Raw genomic sequence first — 20,971 nt, 5'->3', positions numbered from 1 at the left:
TCATCAGACCAAAGGACAGATTTCCACCGGTCGAATGTCTATTTTTGTGTTTCTTGGCCCAAGCAAGTCTATTCTTATTATTGGTGTCCTTTAGTAGTGGTTTCTTTGCAGAAATTTGACCATGAAGGCCTGATTCAGACAGTCTCCTCTGGACAGTTGATGTTGAGATGTGTCTGTAACTTGAACTCTGTGAAGCATTTATTTGGGCTGCAAACATTTGACTGGTACTGTATATTTTTTACAGAGTAGCTCCAAAATAGGTGAACATTTACAAATTATCTAATGAATTATTATACTTTTCTGGTAAAACATAGTGGAGGTGCAGAAACATACATTTGCACACCCTATTTTCATTTGCTCCATGGCTCAAGCGGTCAAGTGGACTAAAGGCTAATCTCTGTCGCAATCAGGAATAACTTTGCAGCTGTTCCTGATTAGTAAACAATGTGATACTGGTGGGTGGTAACATTCAAATAAAACCCGGCCCTGAAACAAAATATAGGCTGAAAATAATGTGTACATCATATCATAGTACAATACCCCGCATTCAGGCGAATTTGCACGAAGTGGGCAGTTGTCATTTCAAAACCAAATATATCACACTTTGACTAAGACGATGACTTATTGACCTAAATCCTTATGCAACATCATAGGTAAGTTCTGGCCATCGTCTTTCAGATCGAAAAAGTAGATTTCTACTGGTGTGAACGTTTAAAACAGAAAATAACAACATGAAGTCTCCCCTCAGAACTTTTCACTTTCATCCAAAACTAAACATGGTAAAGATATTCACATTAAGTCATACTTAATCAATTTGATCATTAACAGATACTTAACACATAGGCTAGGTGGTTAATAAAGAAAATGTATATTAATGTAAATAAATAATCGTTGATTTATTTATAAAGCAATCCACCAATGTCACGTGCCATTATTTAATCAACACATTGGTTAAAGTATTGAAAGACCATATACTGTATAGGCCTATCTTCAATTAAAACGTTTTGAGTTGATTGAAACGCATGGGCTGTCTTTAGATCAGAAGTCTAATTATACTTTCATTACTTTTCATTTAATCATATTACTTAGATTACGTTGAACCATATTAGGACCAAATGCATGTATTTATTGTGGGTCCGTGATACCTGCCATTATTGACCAACCCGACAATTTATGCCACAGAGCTTTTGTCCTTCACTGATTATGGGATAATAGTTACAATTTACGATACATCATCATTAAAATATAACAACATCTTTGAAAACTAAAGGAGCAAGTTAAAGAATCTTATATTTAGCACAGTAGGACCCCTTGTACGTTTCCACTAGTTTTTTTTCTACACTCGTTTGCTTGTAGACCTATTTAATATATATTTCACATGTTATCGAGTTAATACTCTCTGGACCCGCAGTGTGTAGGATCTTTTTATTCTGATTAATGTGAGTGAGGTTAGTTTGGGTTGTCAGAACTATTCGATGACCCCTTACTATTTTTCAGCTGATGAATTGAAAGCGAAATAAACCATCCATTAAACGACGATATGATTATTAGTCATCGACTTTAGAAAAACGTTCGTGTAATATTTTGTTTAAAAGAATATAAAATATTTTGCTTCTTGGTTTGATAAAGGCAATATCGACAAAACAACATCTCTCTCTGTTCCAGACATGTTCAGTGTTCCAAAGCCCTATGTTTGTTTCTTGATTTAAGAGTATAAAAGGTGGAGTAAAAGTTTTAAAAAGTTAAACAAACTACTTTCACATAAGCAGCTGTTCTCCCGAGTCCTAGCCTCTCACAATCATGACTAGGCGACTGAAAAATACTAAAATAACGGTTTGGAAAGGTCTATTATATTCAATGACTTCAGTTTGTGTATGGTCAGTGTGGCTAAACTGACAACGTCATCCTATAAAAGAATGAGCTGGGGTTTTGATAAATTCAGATTTAGACAAAACACATTTCATCAGTGATATCCAACGTTAAATTACGATGGACTGAGGCACCAATTGAAATTAATTAACTTTTTAAACGAGAACTTCTACTAAAAAACGATTTTTTTCGATTTTGATATTAACACTATATGCCTACCTTGCTTTATCAAACCAATCGATATTCTTCTGTTGGTTTGTCCAGAAATAGGAGCCGTTAGAATAGGCTATAAAGGCCTCTTCTGTTTGGGGAATTACCTGGAAACTGTATCAGGCAAGATTTTACCAAACATCTAACAGCAAAAAGTAATATATGAAGTAAACGGATGTGAATGAATTGTTTTGACTTTAACGCTGTTTGGATGCGGAGATCATAGTATATTGATTAGGCTGTAGGCCTACACCCAACGCATTTGTTTTCTTTCTTTGAAAGTTATTATTATGTACATCTTGGCTATATAGGCTATGCTATTCTGACTGGTGCTGATAATTGGAAATCGGTCAGTGGTATAATGCAGATGTTTGCAGATTCGATTATTGACCTTCTGCTCGAGGCGTGACTGGGAGAGGGGCCAAATTTAGATTAATATTTGTGCTCGCGGTTGTTTAATGGTCAGCCGGAATACCGAGGACAAAAGTGGGCAAGTTAGAGAGGATATACGTCGCTGGGACCGAGCCAGATAGACAAGTAAAAGTTCAAATTTAAAAAAGCTAAATAAGAAGTCCAGTGTCAAAAACGGGTTTTGCTGAGATGTGTGCCTATAGCCCCCAGAGACTAAAAAGACAAGGGTTAACAACTTGTTACTGAGTAAAACAAAAATAAAACTAGTTCTCAAGAAGACATAAATACTTCAGTTATCTCCTATTGTTCTGAAAAGAACAACAATACAATTTGCAATACTAAATGTTTATCCTATATTTGGATATTGGCAAATAAAAAATGAATGTAAAAAAAAAAGTTGGGGGCCTTTGCACAGTCTGGGATGACAACTGAGAGCCAGCCAGATGAGAGGTCATGAACTTTGACCTTGATCAGCTCCAGGTTGTCTTTCTAAACCCTAGAGACACTGCTCTGGTATAGGTGTCTGTCTGATGCCAGTCCAGTCCTGGACAACCCATTATCCCCATCTGCATCAGAAACAAGGTTTTTCAGAGAGAATTTAAAATATCTATATTGTCTTTGGGGTGGTTTTCTGAATATTGTTTTACCACCAGACTACCTTCAATCAATGCAACTCACTCCTTAAAATGATCAGATAGCCTAATTAGTCTAAACATGATGGGCCTTCCTCTGGGTTAAAAAAACAGATTTTCAATGAAGGGAAACAAGATCCATGTAAGGATCCAAAAGAGTTTGGGGAATCCCTGCCCTGTCTTCAGAAGCATGCTCCACTTAAGGTCCAGACCAAAGTTAGAGTATGCCTACTTTATTACTCTACCCTCAAAGCTTTTCTGAATGCAATAATGTGACTCCTATCAGGACCCCATCTAAGACCTTTGGAAATGACAGGACCATGAACAGTTTCTATCCTCAAGTCATAAGACTGCTAAATAGTTAGTCTAGGTAGCTATTGGTTAACTATTTAACTATCTGCATTGACTCTTTTTGCGCTAACGTTTTTGACTCATCACATACGATGCTGTTACTGTTTATTAGCTATTCAGTTGCCTAGTCACTTTATCCCTACCTATATGTCACAGGAGGTTGGTCACTCCGTTCCAGCCATTAATATGAGCCGTCCTCCCCTGCTATGTGTACATATCTACCTCAATTACCTCGTATCCCTACATGGACTCGGTACTGGTACCCCGTGTATATAGACAGGTTATCGTTACTCATTGTGTATTTATTTATTGTATCTATTTTTTGCTATTATTTATATATTTGTTCTCTCTACATTGTTGGGAAGGGCCGTAAGTAATTATTTCACTGTTAATCTACACCTGTTGTTTACGAAGCATGTGACAAATAACATTTGATTTGAGGATGCAACAAAATATGCAGTGGCTCCATCCTGTAGCCTCACATGTCCAATCCTGCAAATGATTTAGACCTATATGAGAATAAACTATGCCTATATTTATTTTGTTCTCAATGAAAGATACTGTAGCCTAAATGAAACAAACAGACGTGATACATTGTGGAGCTGTAGATTTTTTTCACTCCACCACGAGCGGTGAATGAACGCTATGTGAGCTTTGCCCTCTCCCCTGCATGTAGTGTCAGCTGATTACGTCACGTGATCCAGTTTCGTGGGTTGTTTCTGTTTCAAAATGGAGTTGTCTGAGTCGGTGCAGAAAGGGCTGCAGTCTCTAGCAGACCCGTCGCTTTTCGACCTGAAGACCTCCTCTGTGTTGATATAATTAACCTTTCGCAGCTCGCTAACCGCCCATGCCGACCGTAGTGTTCTCGGTAAGCCTGCTCTCTCTCCACCGTCGCCTTTTATTTCTGCTTCTTTCACAGCTTCCGGTTTCTTCCCAGTTTGACTTGAAGGCTCGTTTTGAAAAATGTGGAATGCATGATAGATTTTTTTTTAACACCCGTGGATCTGAAATGAATCAAATGTAACAGTGTTAGCATCTTTTATGTTTCAAGTGGTAGTTATAGGAAATATGACTATAGATCAGGCTACAACAACGTGTACCCAGGCGAACAGTGAGTTTGCTCACCAAGTAGTAGCAATTTTGGGGCGGCAGGTAGCCAAAGTTAATGGTTAGAACTTTGGGCCAGTAACCGAAAGGTTGCTGGGTCAAATCCCCGAACGGACAAGTTAAAGATCTGTCGTTCTGCCCCTGAACTGTTCCCCGGTAGGCCGTCATTGTAAATAAGAATTTGTTTTTAACCGACTTACCTAGTTAAATAACTGAGAATGCAGGCTAGGCTACAGTTTAAAAAATATATAGGTTAGAAAATGTAGGAAGCAATCTGGAACGAAAAAGTTGCTCCCTAGTGACTAAATGGGATTTTAATCATAGATTTCTAGTCGTAGCCTAAATTGTTTCATTCATTGTGTGTGTGTTCGTGTACGCACCTTGCTGTTAGTAATTTGCGTCCCTTTGTATGTATAAACGTTTAGGTCATTAGAACTAGATGATATACTTTAATTAAACAATAAGGCATGAGGGGGTATATGGCCAATATATCACGGCTAAGGGCTGTTCTTATATAGGATGTAATGCGGAGTATACAGCCCTTAGCCGTGGTATAATGACCATATACCACGGACCTCCAAGGTGCCATATTGCGATTATAAAATGCTAACCTTATAAACTGCTCGTGCCTTATTGTTTAATTACACCCACTATAAAAGCTTGCCGAGACATTTGGCTACATTGAAAGCAAAAATCCTCTCAATATATTTAGCTATTTTTTTTTAATTAGTCCACTTGATCGGTATTAACAGTGGACTAATAAAATAAAAATCTATTTATTTATTTCGGTTTTTGAGTGTTTTTTTTTCTTTACGATATGTGTGATGAATAAGTAACTGGTCAATGTTTTTTTCTGATCATAGATCAACCTGAATTGATCTGCCACCACCTGCATACTGGAGGGGGTCAAACAAAACGTGGACAAATCCACTATAAGGTAACGCTTGGTTTGTCCTGCTATATTATTGCTAATGGAGGTTGACCTCTCTGAAGTTATTAAATAATTAATCTCGTCCCCCAGAGACTAGGGTCAAGTTTAGAAAAGAATACATTTGTCATTTAACAGACGCTCTTACCAGAGCGACTTACAGGTAGTGCATTCATCTTAAAGGGCAATTCTGACACTTTTCAAGCCCCTATTTATTATCTCAGCACCAAACCAGTGTCTAGTTATGTGAAAACAGCATGTTTCTATAATCTGTGGTTAAAAAGACAAGGGCCCTAAAAAATGGTTAAAGAGAAGAATGTTTCCATCTACACTTTTTGTGAGTAAAGTCATACTTTATACCAAAACAAATCAGGACAGCTGTGATGGAAACTGACAGTTTTGGTACAATTTCATAAAAGCAGACAATGTCAAATGAACAAGTTGTGGGATATTTTTGTAAAGTATGTCAGAAATGGAGATGGAAATGTTTTTATGCGTAAATATTGAAATAACAATCATATCCAAGTTAAGTGGTCCTCTCACTGTAACTCGGGAAAGCATGGAGTTTATTAGGCTACAGATTAAATGTGTTACGGGAGACTTCACAGGGTGGTGAAAGTGCATGGTGATCTTGATTCTCCTTTCCAATAAATATCAATGGTCTTGTTCTGGTGACAAGATGATAGATGCTTGACTGCTGTTTGACAAATAAACATTCTTGCTCTTATCCATAATAATCTCATGTAGACTAGCCTAACCACACAGTATCTGTGAGCTGTTGGCTAGAGCGCAGGTGCCAAGATTATAGAGTAGGCACATTTGGTATTTAACACAACTGGTTTTGTGGTGGGAAAATGTGCATATTTTCTTTATGTGGATTTTTAGAATATTTGCATGAAAATCTGTCGCCAATTGAAACCTAGCTTGTGTTATCACAAGGTATGATTAAAAGTGGGGGGGAAACTCCCTCTGATTAGAAACTCATTGCAGTTTTCTTGCTCCCAACATCACTGTAAATCTGTTTGAAAATCACTGTTATAAATGTTATAACTTTGATAATTTAATCGAGTTGAACTTTTGAACTTGATTGGTTTCTACAAAATGTCTAAATACACAATTTTCACATGCATATGTACACACTGGTATTGTGCTGGAGATAATGAAAATTACGTTGAAAAGCGGTGGAATTGCCCATTTTAAAACAGCTAGGTGGGACAACTACATATCTCTGTCATAGTAAGTACATTTTTCTTCAATATAGTAGCTATCAGCAAAGTTAGTCCAAGTAGTAGAAGTCAAGTGTGAGTGTGGAGCACTCTGTTATCAAGAGCATTCCACTTCACCTGCTAAATCAAATCCGTAGGCCTACATGAGGTGAAAGGGACTTAATTATGATGAATATATTGATAAATGATGGAGCTGATTTTGTCATTACAGCTTGTGCCTGGAGGATGTTAGGTTTGATGCGAAGAGAACATATCACATACCAGGTGATGACTACCTTATTATTTTTTATAACATCTTAATTACCTTATTTTAAAGAAATGCAAATCCATACCAGATCTCAACCCCAAACGGACTCTGTCGGACTTTGTTTTCCAGAAATATAAAAGTGATGTGGAAATTCTATTGTCAGGGTAACTTTTTCTGATGTTTTCATTTCCGGTTAGCCTATTTGAAATGCCATAACAATTCATGACTATGGGGTTATTGTGGCTAAAGTGTTGACTGGACAAATATACTTGATTTTAAAGTATTAGATTTAAATATAAAACACTACATTGTCTGTTTGTACAGAATGGCTTCTGGGTCACCACAGTACAGAGATAGTAGTTTGTAAACTGTGGGAACATAGGATGTGACTAACACATGACAACAATGCAGACACAGACAAGACCTTATCGGAGCCTTAGATTTTTGTTATGGGTTCTCTATATGGCTCATGGAACATCACATTGACCATGCAGTTTACACTTCATTAACATCTGAAGATCTACAAATGTTATAAATCCATGCTTTTGAACTTTTCCAGTCATATTATATATCTTCCCCAATACACATATCCATCCCCATTGAAACATCAAGGGCAGTCTAAAAAAAAATGTGAACAATAAAACAATATAGGGGGTTTTCATTATATATAATTAAAGTTTGTTTGAAGTTGGGTAATAACAGTTTTATGTTTTTTATTTGAAATGTATTGAACAGTTTTAAATGAACCACTGATTTTTGTTTGAAAGCTTTTGGTGTGTCATCAGGAAATATAGATGAGTCAATTTAATAATCTTGCTTTGCATTATTTGCAGTTATTTGACAGATTTAGTTCACTGAACAAAAATATAAACGCAACATGTAAAGTGTTGGTCTCATGTTTCATGAGCTGAAATAAAAGATCCCAGACATTTTCCATATGCACACAAAGCTTTTCTCTCAAATGTTGTGCACAAATTGGTTTACAATAAAGGGCCACTCTAAAATGTGCAGTTTTGTCACACAACGAAATGCCACATATGTCTCAAATTTGAGTGAGTGTGCAATTGACATGCTGACTGCAGGAAGGGCCACCAAGAGCTGTTGCCAGATTATTGAATGTTAATTTTTCTACCATAAGCCGCCTCCAACATTTTAGAGAATTTGACAGTACATCCAACTGGCCTCACAATCGTGGACCACGTGTATGCTGTTGGGTGGGGAGAGAGGTTTGTGGTTTGCTGATGTCAATGCTGTGAACAGAGTGCCCCATGGTTGAGTAATGGTATGGGCACTACTGACAACGAACACAATTGTATTTTATCAATGGCAATTTTTTTGAACGGTATATGTGACCAACAGAGGCATGTCTGTATTCCCAGTCATGTGAAATCATAGATTAGGGCCTAATGCATTTATTTCAATTTACTGATTCACTCATATGAACTTTAATTCAGTAAAATCTTAGAAATTATTGCATGTTTTTATATTTTTGTCCTGTGTGTGTGTATATTATTTAGCAGATGCTTTTATCCAAAATCACTTAGTCATGCGTGCGTACATATGGGTGATGCCGGCAATCAAACTCACTACCCTGGCTTTACAAGCACCATGCTCAACCAGCTGAGCTACAAAAAGTTTATAGAAATGATCAATGTGCTTGACAATATCTCTTAAATTGTTTTATGCTTCACTTTCATAGAGTGCATCAGACTAGGGAATGGACCTAGTTTAACTCGGGTCACATTTATTTGTGACGTATTTTGACGATGTATGATCTCTTAACCGTTTTAAGATTAGTGAATTAACCTGCAAATGTGACATGACAATTTGTTTCACAAACTTTGAATCGGTGTATTTTCTTTGGAGAAAGCGCAGTTCTTTTACGATGAGCGTTTGTTTGTAGCGCATTGATAGTTGCTTTTACATTGTAATTAATCACCACGATTGCCCCCTTTTGTCTCCCTCCTGACAACCAAGCTTCAGAATGCTGAAATGTGTTGCCCTGTTCCCCATAGGGCTCCATCCGCGACAAGATGTTTTGCTGTTTGATTTTAACACACGTAATATGATCACTTAGCCTAATATGTGGAATGACTCTGGGTTAAATAAACAAAGGTTTTTAATGCTTAAGGTTACCGTTGAACAGTCTATATAAATTGGTATTCATGAGTTCCTGTATGCATGCTTCTTGCCTTGTAAATATATTTGTTTATTATAGGCCTATTGTGTGCATCTGTAGCCCATTGGTAAATCTGTATTTTGGTTGTCCTTTTAGTATAGGGAGATGCCCTCCTCATATCAACGACGTGTCATGGCGCCTGGTGTTATCAAGGTATTGGTTGGTAATAATAAACTACAATAGAATCGGATAATTATGGTTTAGAGGTCTTCTGGTTACTTCGTAGCCCTAACATATTTTGTTTCCATGACAGAACGGGCATGTGCATAAGGTCAACGAGCCGTCCTATCTGATTTCATTAAACGTTGAGGTATGTCCCTTTCCAGAACCCAATGATCTAAACTTGTCATCATTACAAACATAAGCCTATACTTTTACAGAATATCAATAACGGAGGATCGTCGGAAGAAGTCCATTTTTGCTGTACTATGGAACAACTTCAAATAGCTAATGTTTTGTTGCAGCCTATATAGAATGTGGGGTTCACCATTAGTTGAATAGGGTAATTTCACAGAAAGTCTGTTTTACATGCACTCTTGAACGTGGCAATTGATTTAAATAGATAGCCTACACTGTATTTCCCAAATCAGCATACTTTACAGATCGGTATATAATTATTGGCTAGCTGTTAGGTCCACGTGAATGAGTACAAATAAAGTCATGTTAGTTCTATTTGATGTTTGTTAAATGATTATTAAACTTTTTCTTGAATAGCATGTCTTTCAACAGTGTTCTGTGTTTTAGATGTACTTCTGCCACATTGAGCAGAGATTAAAAACTGACTTTGCAAATAGCTCCAGTGTATTTTAATCTATGTGCAGTAATCTCATTCAATAGTGTTCTGCAGACTCATTTTTTTTACACATTTGTTAAACAACTTTAAAAAATAAATTAACAGAAAAAGAGTTTCGTATTTTTTTCAATATTCACTCGAATTGTGTATTTGTGTATTTCCATCCATTACTTTCTGTGTGAATACTGATGCCAAGAAATAAGCATAACCGCTGAGTGACAGGGGCAGGCAGTTATGTCTCGATCTAAGTGTAGCCTATGAATTTATCCTAAAAAAAAGTCTCAATTTGTTACATGTTATTTTTACTTTTCCTTCAATTGAGTTCGACGTAAACATAATCCCGTATGTTTTGTAGACTTATCTTCACTGTGACTTGAGGTTGTCTGCTTTAACGTCCTGTAGTAGCTATCGCTTCATGGCTAGTTTAAGAGTATTGAAATAGGGGGCAGAAAATTTTAGAAATGTTTTTACCCTGTTGCCAAGAAAGACACAGTTCTGAGGAAGGAAGTTTGGTAATGTGTATGTTCGGGAACACTATCTATCCTTCTTTTGGGTATGAGGTGAACCATAACGGTTGCATTAAATTTCAGTTGACCTGAAGATTCTTAGAATTAATCAAAAATATATTCACAAATGAACGAATTGTACTCAGGCCTACTGTGATGACTATTCCGTTATGAATTTAAATGGAATTGACTCTCACCCTGGCAGGTTTCAGTGCAAACTATCCTGGTCATCTAATTGACAGGATTCAGACGGAGGCAAGGTTATAATTTACACTCAACAGTGCTCCAAACTCCTCCAGTACGTGAGGGGAAACCATTAAATGGTGTGTGATTCAAACTTTCCGTCATTCTCTGTTTGGAAGAGTACCGACTGTGTATGTGACTTTGTTTTCAGGATTTGGTGGGAAAGATAAAAGACGCTGCCAAGAGTCTTGAGGGCTATGCAGTTGTGAGCCTAGCCTGCTCGAACAGTGGAATCCGGTTTCTCACGTGATCTCCTCTGCTTCCTCCATCTCCTGAAAGCACTGAAGTTCAGCGATTTCAAGCGGCGTTGATATCCGCTTTGTATTTTATACTAATTTCATTCATTAAATATTTGTATCCGTTCAATGATGTAGGCCTATTTTTGTCAAAAAAAACAGTTCAATGCATGCATAGTGATTTGCAGGCATAAAATAAGAGCCACATTATATTAAAGTAAGCTATATAGCATGCGTGTGTCCCCATAGTCCAATGCATAGTTCATATCAACTCTAGATTTGTAGTCTATACAGTCTCCGACTGATAGTTTTTGTCTTGGAAATAGATTGTTCCACTGCCACAACGGTGAAGGGGTATGTTTGTGGCAAATAAATTATAAAAATTGGAGAGAATATCGTGCCGAAGATTAGTATGATGTGTCATATCTAGTTTACAAACTGGTGGCAATGCATTAGTTAAATTATATTGCGGCTCACCAGAGGAAACAGAACCGCATGTAGTTTACGTACAGAGCCTTCTATAGTAGCCGACCTATTACCGATGCTTTCATGTCCTAAATGTCCCCGTCTTCAGTACGATCATGAATTAGTATTGTATGGGGTCGTTTGCCAAGGAATATCAACACAGTAGCCCCAGCCTTCTATCGGCTTTGGAAAGTGTATCCTAACCAACGCATGTATGACAAAGACGCATTTTGCCAAGCTCATGTCTTTGGAAAGGGACACAGCAGAGGCACATAATAGAAACGTGGTTGGAAAAACGCACACTGGCTATTGTTTAGAAACATCAGTGATATCTTGAGTGACACAACAACGTTTGAAGCAAATTACGAGATCATGATGGGCTTTGGATAACACATTCTTTGTGTCATTTTACGAAGCATCGTGAATTGGCGAGCCCCCGGAATACACCGACACTAATTTCCAGGCCACCCTTAAGGAATGATACCACGTGACCAAAGCGGGGCGGTCGAACTACAAGCCATTTTGGGGACGGTGTCAGTTTACACTGAGCCACACTGCTGCATTTTTCGAAGAGACTCATTGGGAACACAAACACACCGTTCGGAACGCACAGCCAAAAGTCGGAAATATATACAGAGGACACTACGCGCCCAAAGTGCATAGAAGGAGGACACTACAAATTTTACGCATCTGAAATGAGCCCCGGGTTGCCTGGCGCTCTCTGCAATTGACAGCGTCTGCAGCTTGTTTCAAGATGGCGGCTGAGCTCGTATTCATTTTCTGCTGATCGCCTCCTAACTTTCATTGTCTCTCCGTCTCCAATATCGCTGATCGCCAGCCAAGTCTCTAGGTATGTATTATTCGATATATTTTCTTATCAACAGATGAATCACGATTAAGTTTTCGCCGCGTATATGTGTTTTTCTGCGGGTTTAAATGCGTTTCCAGCCCGTGGTGGATGGGGCTTTGACGGTGTCTCGCACTCACGGACGTGGAGCTCTGTCCTCGCACTGCTTCTAAAATTGTGTTCCCTTCTTGCGCAAGCCTTGGTTTTGCGCTCAACAGACCAGCGCATTGAATTCTTTAGTATTTAATGTAATTATCTCTTATGAGTGTCCATTGAGAGTGGTTCCGTGACGTTGGTTAGATTTCCACAAAGCCAGTGATCTCAATCGAACAAGACCGAGATTGGTGAGGTGTTTACGGCAGCACACAGTCCAATGGTTCTCCTGGTTGGTTTGGTTCCATATACTGTCCCCATTTTATAGAAATAGGATCTTTTGGATGTTGGGGATAGATCAGTGTGATTGCATTACGCACGTGTCATCAAGTGTTGTTTTTATTAACTTAACTTCCCTCTTGTTGAACCGGTCCTCTGTCGCCTGGTGGAGGGTAAACCATTTCAATGATTTACTGAAATATCAGCACGATCAGTTAGTTGTTAAAGAATGATTTTAATGTATAGGTCTACACGCAAGTTGACAAATGAACGATATTGGCGCACATAAATCTGAAAATTGGTTTATATATGATTATTGTTACCATCATGTCAAGATGGTACAAAGGTCCATTGACTGATTCAGAACAAGGGTCCTCTCAATTAGCCAACCATCTTTGAATTATCTTTAAAATGCATATATTTACTATTGAGTTTCGTCACGACTTTTGTGTTTGTAACCAACAATCTGGCGGTTGACTCACAATGGCGCATAACAAGTTTATAAAGCAGGAGTATGCGTAAAAACCAACCATGCAAAGATCAGACATGTTTGACGGTTTGCACCGTGGTGGAATATTCCGTTGCTTGAATGGTTTGAAATGTGTTTGCATGGATCCATGGTGTCTATTTTTACGCTTTCCTTCTTAATAATGTCGTTATGACCAGTTTATCAAGTGTGATATTCTGTCATGAGGAAGGGAACTGTTTGATGGGAAAGAAATAGCCTAACGCTGTTTGACAGTTGATAATCTCACATAAATCCTCTGTGGGTGGGTTAAGGTTGCCAATGCCGGTGCTAGTTGAAATTCTGGTGTAGCCTGATTTGTGTTGATATAAGGTTTCTGTTTGTGATACTTGTTGGAATGCAACTTTAACACACAGCCAGGTAAATAGAGATTTCGACATTGACTGCCCAGTTCTTGATGAATTATATAAAGTGAGGCCTCCTCTTTCCCATGTGGGGAAGTGTTCTGAAATGGTGATGGAAATCTAGCTTTGATGAATAGATTAAGGTTCCATCCAAAAATAGAGAGAATGGTGCAGCATATCTAGACCAAAACAACCACAGCCCTCGAAGACTAGCCTGTCTTTATGGAGAAAAAATGTGACATGCATCTTTATCCATACTACATGAAAATGTTGTACATTGAATGTGGATTATACACAGACGATTCTCCACATTTTTTGAGGAAGGACTCGCCTATTCCACTTCCCATTTTCAGCCATTCAAACCCTGGGTTGCACCATGCAGCACACAGTTCATGGCCCAGAAGGTTGAGCTGAGTTACAGTAGGCCAGATAGAATGCAATTGGGAGCAAATCTAGCCAACATCGTTATTAATAATACCCTGTTCTATGAGTTTCTCAACTACTTTTTATTCAGTGCTTTATTTGTTGTTTGGCTGTGTCCTGTACGGATACATGTGTTCCATGGTGTTATTTGTAGATGAAGTTGCAATATGCATGTTAAAGCCTGGTATCACTTACTCTACAAAGGCTCTGCTATATTACCAGTGGTAACAGTTGTGCAAACATCAGTAGTTAATCGATTGATAGCGTAACAGGCTGTTTGCATTGCAAACACGATGCGTGACAGCCACTGTAATGGCATTGTAGGGTCCTCCACTGCGTTACATTCAAATACACATTATTAAGATATTTTTTTTTTACTGACGGGAAGAGCTGGGATATTTTACACCAGTGGCTTTTTGGCAGAGCCAATATCGGTGTTTCTATATATATTTGAACTAAGGTGCATCCTTATAAAATGACGATGGTTCTGTTTGCAAGCCCCGTAGGTTTTTTTTCACCATAGGCTACACACAGAATCCGTTTAAATGTATATAGCGCCACCATGCAACATATTGCGCGGGTCACCTTTGACGCAGGCATGACCCAGTGGCAATCTCACTATTTCTTGTTTTGTCATGAGTTTTATTCCTAGTGCTAGGAAGCCAAAAGCATCTGACACGCAGAATCCGTCATTTCTCCCCATGTTTTAACTGACGGCTCATGTGATCGCATCCTATGTGTGGCAGAAAGACAAAAAGCCATTGGGAAGAAGAAAGATGTCTAGGCTACAAAAAGGCGTCAGAACTACACGTATATTGTGAAACTTATTTCATTATTTCCCTCCCTCCAGACAGTCGTTTTTAAACCTCTTTCTACTCCACATTGCTGTTACCTGCTGGCTATTTTAACTAGACTGTTATGTGGCACTTCATTAGTAATCCATGTCGCGTTGGCTGAACAGTGGCGAGGTTTCTCTCGGGCTTCAACTTCATACGGCCAGAGAACATACTTGGTCGAGTGATGTTGTTATTCTACTGTGCGGTGCACACAGGCTGCCTGTGCAGCGTGCACACGGAAACGACACAAGCAACGGCCAACGATTAGATTTATCCAAACTAATGCACAAAGCATGGGTAACCTATATGGTTGGCGACATAGGAACTGAACGTAACAGGCTTTGGTGTGAAAAAATGTTAAACCCTGTCGGGAATTGCACTATGGTTTTCGAGCGAGACGTTCTTTACAAAATGGCAGCCATGGTGCGGCGACGGACTGTAAGTCTATTGGCTTCGCGAGGGAAGGACATATATTTATTTTCATATTATTCGCAGTCACATCATCAACGCGAGCGGTGATCTGATCTTGGGCGAAGCAAATCTCTCCGTATTGGACCCTGGCGAGATGCCAAGTAGTGGAACCTAAGTTGCCATAGAAACGGTAAGACTTTCCAAGTGTGTGTGGTTACACCTGACGCCGAGTCAATTAGCTTACGGTCTCCCGCATCCTCGAGAGTTGAATGATTAATTCATTGAAGAATGTGATATGAAATGTTGCAATTGGCCGGAATGATGTTTCTTATCATCGGGTTCCAATATTAGAAAGTAAGAACCCCTCTGTGTTTTGGCACTAATACACTGAATCGCTTTAGAATATATACCCTGATGTAGGTTGGATAGGTCGACAGCTTTTCTTGGTTTTATAGGATTAGGGTACTATCACATTTCCTGAGCGACCAACGACCTCCGTTCTCCCATATCTATCTATAGAGGAGCGCTGGGAGGGAGGCTATATGAACCATCCCAATGAAAGGATTGATTTATGACAACGCAGCTCTTTCGGCTGTAGCTGTGCCCTCGACAAATCCACACGGATCGACTCCCACCAATTGTTAGCTATCAATCAACCTTTGGGTCAGCTTCTGAAAAACGACCAACCCCTTCCCTGGTTATTATACTATTATCATAAAGTATGGGTGTTTCTCTAACAGTAGAACAACAAAACATCCTTACAAATGGGTTTAAAGCGGTTTAATGAACGACCACTTTATCAAGCTGTGAAAGATCTGTAGTCCCGATCCAATGATAGGCATTTCATTGTTGCAGTCTGTTTTTTTCTTCTCAAAGGTATCCTCCATTTATCAAGTCTAAATTATATTTTCATTAACAAGATATAGGCTACCTTCCTGTCAGATTGTGACTCTGCTCCTTTGTCCCTCGCAGGGATCTTCCTTCCATGACGATGCATCGAACGACCAGAATTAAGATAACTGAGCTGAACCCCCACCTCATGTGTGTGCTGTGTGGTGGATACTTCATCGATGCCACAACCATTATAGAATGTCTCCATTCATGTGAGTGACACTTGGCTGAATGCAGACATAGGAATTGGACCAATCATGATAAATATGACTGTTGCAAATTCACACTAGTAGGTAGCTAGTTAATTACTCAAGTTTTTGTTGACCAATTTCACTCACATTCTCTTTTCACATAATTGCGTTGGCTATTTATGTAATTCGCTAGATGCTACAAAGCAAATCAGGGTTTGAGGGGTGAATAACCGCTATATGATAAATGTAACAGGCATTTTTCATCGTTGGACTGTAGGGCATTGTGTTATCCACTGAGAAACTGATCCAGTTTTTTCCCCTTGGGTTTCAGTCTGTAAGATGTGCATTGTGCGCTATCTGGAGACCAGCAAGTATTGCCCCATCTGTGACGTGCCAGTACACAAAACCAAGCCTCTGCTCAATATAAGGTAATTAATCACTTTGTTTCTTTTACATTTGTTCTATAGCCTTGCATTGTTTTGTCGCATTTCTGCTGTTTCTCGCTATTATCCAATCCACCTAATGCCGTCAAAGGATTGGTCTGGTCTAGTTTCATTCAAATGTTGCTACTTTCTCAACATCCGTCAATTTATTAAAACCTCATAGAATGCAATGAGTTCTGGGTAAATATGACTGATTATGAACATTCTTCAAGGTCTGACAAAACCCTACAAGACATTGTCTACAAGCTGGTCCCTGGTCTCTTCAAAAGTAAGTGGAATGTGTTAAATCCCTCATCAGTCATGTCATTGTCTTGTTCTCTGTGACGTATGTATATTCTGTATCTACTAAATGGTTCATCCTGAATGGTTGATTATCCTGTTTAAAATCGGAGCTGCTGGCTTGTCTCCACTGGAAAATGGTTTAAAACCCTCCTGTGGACTGATTCTGAAAATGGGTGCTATATAGTTAAAGCATGATGTTGCAATGCATCAGCTGATTGATAATGAAATGTTTCAATTGTATCTCTATCCCTATTCAAATAAACATTTGTGACAGTTTTTTTCTCTCTTTCCCATTAGATGAGATGAAGAGAAGGAGAGACTTTTACGCAGATCACCCTTCTGTAGATGGTGAGTCTGCACTCTTTGTTGATAGTTGCTTTATTTCAGATTTTTTAAAACTTGTATTACTGTGATATGTGGTTGTCTCACCTAACTACCCTATAAGAGCATATGCTAAATGACTCAAATGTAAATGCTAAGGAAAGGGTTCATGACCTTTCTTTCCTAGGGCAGATAGGGTGCAAGTCTACTGGAGATGTAAAAAGTGAATTGTCATTAAGTAGTTTTATTTCTAACAACAAAAATAATGGTTGATTTATTTCCTGCTCCAGTAATATTCTATTGGTTTTCCCTCTACAAAGCCACTAAAATTAACTTCAAGATTAGCTGATAGAAATCCTATCATTATAGGAGAATACTAAGCTCTCACTTTCATGGTTTTACAAGTTTTTGTGAAAACTCATGCAACTTGTGTCTGTAGCTACGACAAGGTCTAATGAGGATCGAGGGGAGGTGGCGGACGAGGACAAGAGAATCATCACAGACGATGAGATCATCAGCCTCTCCATTGAGTTCTTCGATCACAACAAGTACGTCAACAAGTCTGTTACAGCCAGGCTTTTTAAAAATGATTACATCTAGTTCGCTATTGATTCATCATAAGGTCTAAGGAAGACAATTATGTTAGAACATTTATAGATGTATACTCATATTTATTAGTTCAGTGTGTTCAGAAACCGATTAGGTCAGTGTGTTTATTATTTATTATTCTGTAGTGACCCTGGTTTATAAGTGTGTATATCGACGTTGCCTCTCGACCATGCTTTTGTGGTGCAGTCGATGGTGCACTGGGCTTGGTGCCAGAAGGTTGACGGTTTGAGCACCATTCCCTGCCTGTTTCATTACAATACATTACAGTGTATGTTTTCCTTTCTATAGTCATTTTAATTTTGAGACTTTGGTTTTACCAGTGTTCTGCTTTTTTTGTACATGAATTTCCAACCACGAAAATCTTGAGTGCATTATCAAGATGTTTTCTAACACATTTTGTAAAACAAGTGTAACATTGTTTTTCTCAGGGCTGAACAGACCGGCGTGGCTGAGGACCAACTGACTAAAGAACAGGTAGGCCGCCTACGGCTGAAGCTCAGAAGCATTCCATATCAGATAGTACTTACACTCTGTTGCTGCACAGAGCCTATTGCTTGGTTTCTGATATAAGATTGTTCTTAAATCTGGACCCTTAAATAGCTTGTCTTCAAATCTCACTGCATGTCTCATCTCCATTTTCCATGTTCTTTATTGTAAACAAGAGTACTGTATAAAGTGCAGGTTAGCCTTTTTTCGGCATGAATCTTGTTCTGGAGGCAGCTCTGCAGAGTGGTCACTAGCTGGCACAGCTACAAATCCTATCTGATTTTAAACCTAACCTTAACCAAAAAGCACATTTTTCTTTGTATACATTTTTACAATATAGCCAAATTGCTCAGTTCTGCCTCCAGGACAAGACTTGTGAAAATAAACATCAACCTGCATATAGAGTCCCTCAAATTAAATGGTCTTAACTGTAGCTACATTATTTTCTCTTGCTATTTTATTGTGTATTTGCTGCAGACAGCTTCAGTTTTCTGTCTGAGTTTGGTCTATAGTAAAATGGAGGTTTGAGCTGATCTAACTGGCTCTGTCCTCCTCCAGGTGAACAATAAGAGGTATCTGCAGTGTCCAGCAGCCATGACCATCATGCACCTGAGGAAGTTCCTCCGCAGTAAGATGGACATCCCCTGTACCTATCAGGTAAAAATTTGTTTGGTTATATGAAATGACAGAAGGGCAGCCATAACTCTTGCATCACTATGTTATATTATTATTATTATTAATAATATATATATATATATTTATTATTATTATTATTATTATTATTAATAATATATATATATATATTTTTTAAATAAGATTAATTTAACAACATTAGTCCATATCACTGCAAGATCATTCTCTCATATGCTTCTATTGAAACAATAAAAAATATCAAAAAGATATTCAGCAATTCTTGAAGGACAATGGAAGTTCAGTAGAATAAGTACTTGTTGGCCTATTTTTATAAATCATTTTGTAATTTCTACAATGTAGGTTGAAGTGATGTATGAAGACGAGCCACTGAAAGATTACTACACATTAATGGACATAGCCTACATCTACACCTGGAGAAGGGTAAGAAACATAATATTAAAGGGGAAGTTAGTAAAAACATGCAATTAAAGGCAATGTAAACGTTAACAAGTTGGAAGTAATGTTTTTTTGTTGTAAATTATTGCATGACTTTTTATTTCAACCTTTGGCTCTGTGATGTTTCTTAGGCCTACTTCAAAGTGTGGAATGCATGAAAGTTCGCAGTTCAAAAGCTTTATTGTCCATGAAGGAAAAAATCATGATTACCCTGCAAGTTGAGACAAAGTAGCTCTAAGTATTACAAATATTTTTCAGAATGGCCCTTTGCCGTTGAAGTACCGCGTCAGACCTAGCTGTAAGAAGATGAAGATGAGTCATCTGCAGCAGGAGGGCCAGAACAGCACTGGTCGGTCCGCTGAGAGCGACTCAGCCAGTGACAAAGCTTGCAGCCCTGCCGCTGTCCCCTCCACCTCCTCCTCCTTGCCCAGCCCTGGCACCCCGGTGCAATCCCCACACCCACACTTCCCCCACATCTCCAAGCCCGTCAGTGGAGCCTCCACCTCAGCCCCAGCCTCTACCAGACCCTTCCCCTTTGGAAAAAAACCACGGAAGGCCTCGCTGAATGGTTCTTCTGCATCCTCGGGATGACTGGCCTGAAATCTGGGCCGACAGCCAACGCCAGACCGCTCAGCTATTATCTTCATGCCAATGTAGTTCCATTGTTGTAGACGCTCTCTTTTTGTTATCGTTGTTGTTATAAATATATGATATCTGTTTAAGTAGTGGAAGTGAAGCATTTCAATAGGAACATAGCAGGGATGTGACATTAAGTTGGTGTAAGGGATGTTGGTGATCGATGAATGGTCGAAAATGAAAGCCCCCAAAAAGCTATGTTTTATTTTACAGATGTGACTGAAGATGGCCTTTATATTATTTCCTTTATTTTAATTATATTTTTTCCATATCAGAATATACATGTGTTGACTCTTGTAAGTGTGTATTTCAGCCTATTGTTGTCAGATAAAGCATGGTAGAAACCTATAGGCTTTACTAATATTTGAAACGTTGCATCTATTGTTCTTTCGATTAGCTTTTGGAAAGCATTTCACAGAGAAATATAATAATCAATATATTATGTGGAATCAACTATTGTAGTATTGGGCCCACGATTTTATGAGAAAACATATGAAAGATCTGCTAAATATACAGAGCTTTTATTAGGCTGTAGGCTACTGGGGGGGGGGAAACATACTTTTTTAGCTGCTGTGGAATCTAATTGTTTATAGCCTCGACATCCTGAACCCTTGAAGCAACCAAGAAGTTCAGAAAGTCCACGCACACACACACCCATGTATATAGCGAAATATATGCATATTTAATCAGTAATTATGTCAAATACTGTCCAGAACAACCCCCCTTAATTTCATGCTAGATGACAAATGTTTTTTGATGTCTCCCATGTTCTGCATATTTGTATCGCTCGATTGTATGGACAACTATTGTATTGTTACTGTTGCACAGTATAACATCTAAATAAAACATTTTACACTTAAA

The 20,971-nt window shown here is 38.5% G+C and overlaps 2 protein-coding genes across 3 annotated transcripts; both read left to right on the top strand.

Moving 5' to 3' along the window:
- The first annotated feature begins 4,194 nt into the window (after positions 1 to 4,194).
- On the top strand, positions 4,195 to 10,066 carry commd3 (COMM domain containing 3). The gene is made up of 7 exons (XM_052484240.1): positions 4,195 to 4,289; positions 5,459 to 5,517; positions 6,770 to 6,783; positions 6,946 to 6,998; positions 9,257 to 9,313; positions 9,414 to 9,470; positions 9,541 to 10,066. Exons 1-7 carry the CDS (start codon positions 4,203 to 4,205, stop codon positions 9,631 to 9,633), a joined length of 420 nt encoding a protein of 139 aa, XP_052340200.1. The 5' UTR covers positions 4,195 to 4,202; the 3' UTR covers positions 9,634 to 10,066.
- Positions 10,067 to 11,758: 1,692 nt separating this feature from the next.
- On the top strand, positions 11,759 to 20,971 carry bmi1a (bmi1 polycomb ring finger oncogene 1a). Of its 2 annotated transcripts, none has more exons than XM_035741803.2 (10): positions 11,759 to 12,253; positions 16,135 to 16,265; positions 16,576 to 16,672; positions 16,900 to 16,955; positions 17,267 to 17,317; positions 17,730 to 17,838; positions 18,328 to 18,373; positions 18,944 to 19,042; positions 19,379 to 19,459; positions 19,733 to 20,971. In XM_035741803.2, the coding sequence occupies exons 2-10, from the start codon at positions 16,148 to 16,150 to the stop codon at positions 20,063 to 20,065; spliced, it is 990 nt and encodes a 329-aa protein (XP_035597696.1). In that variant the 5' UTR covers positions 11,759 to 12,253; positions 16,135 to 16,147; the 3' UTR covers positions 20,066 to 20,971. The 2 variants fall into 2 exon arrangements, with proteins under 2 accessions (XP_035597696.1, XP_035597697.1); XM_035741804.2 differs by lacking the exon at positions 11,759 to 12,253 and adding an exon at positions 15,020 to 15,352.

Source organism: Oncorhynchus keta, chromosome 28, assembly GCF_023373465.1.
Source record: "Oncorhynchus keta strain PuntledgeMale-10-30-2019 chromosome 28, Oket_V2, whole genome shotgun sequence".
Lineage (NCBI taxonomy): Eukaryota > Metazoa > Chordata > Actinopteri > Salmoniformes > Salmonidae > Oncorhynchus > Oncorhynchus keta.
Note: the sequence above shows the minus strand (reverse complement) of the source record. Positions and strands in the feature narration are given on the sequence as shown.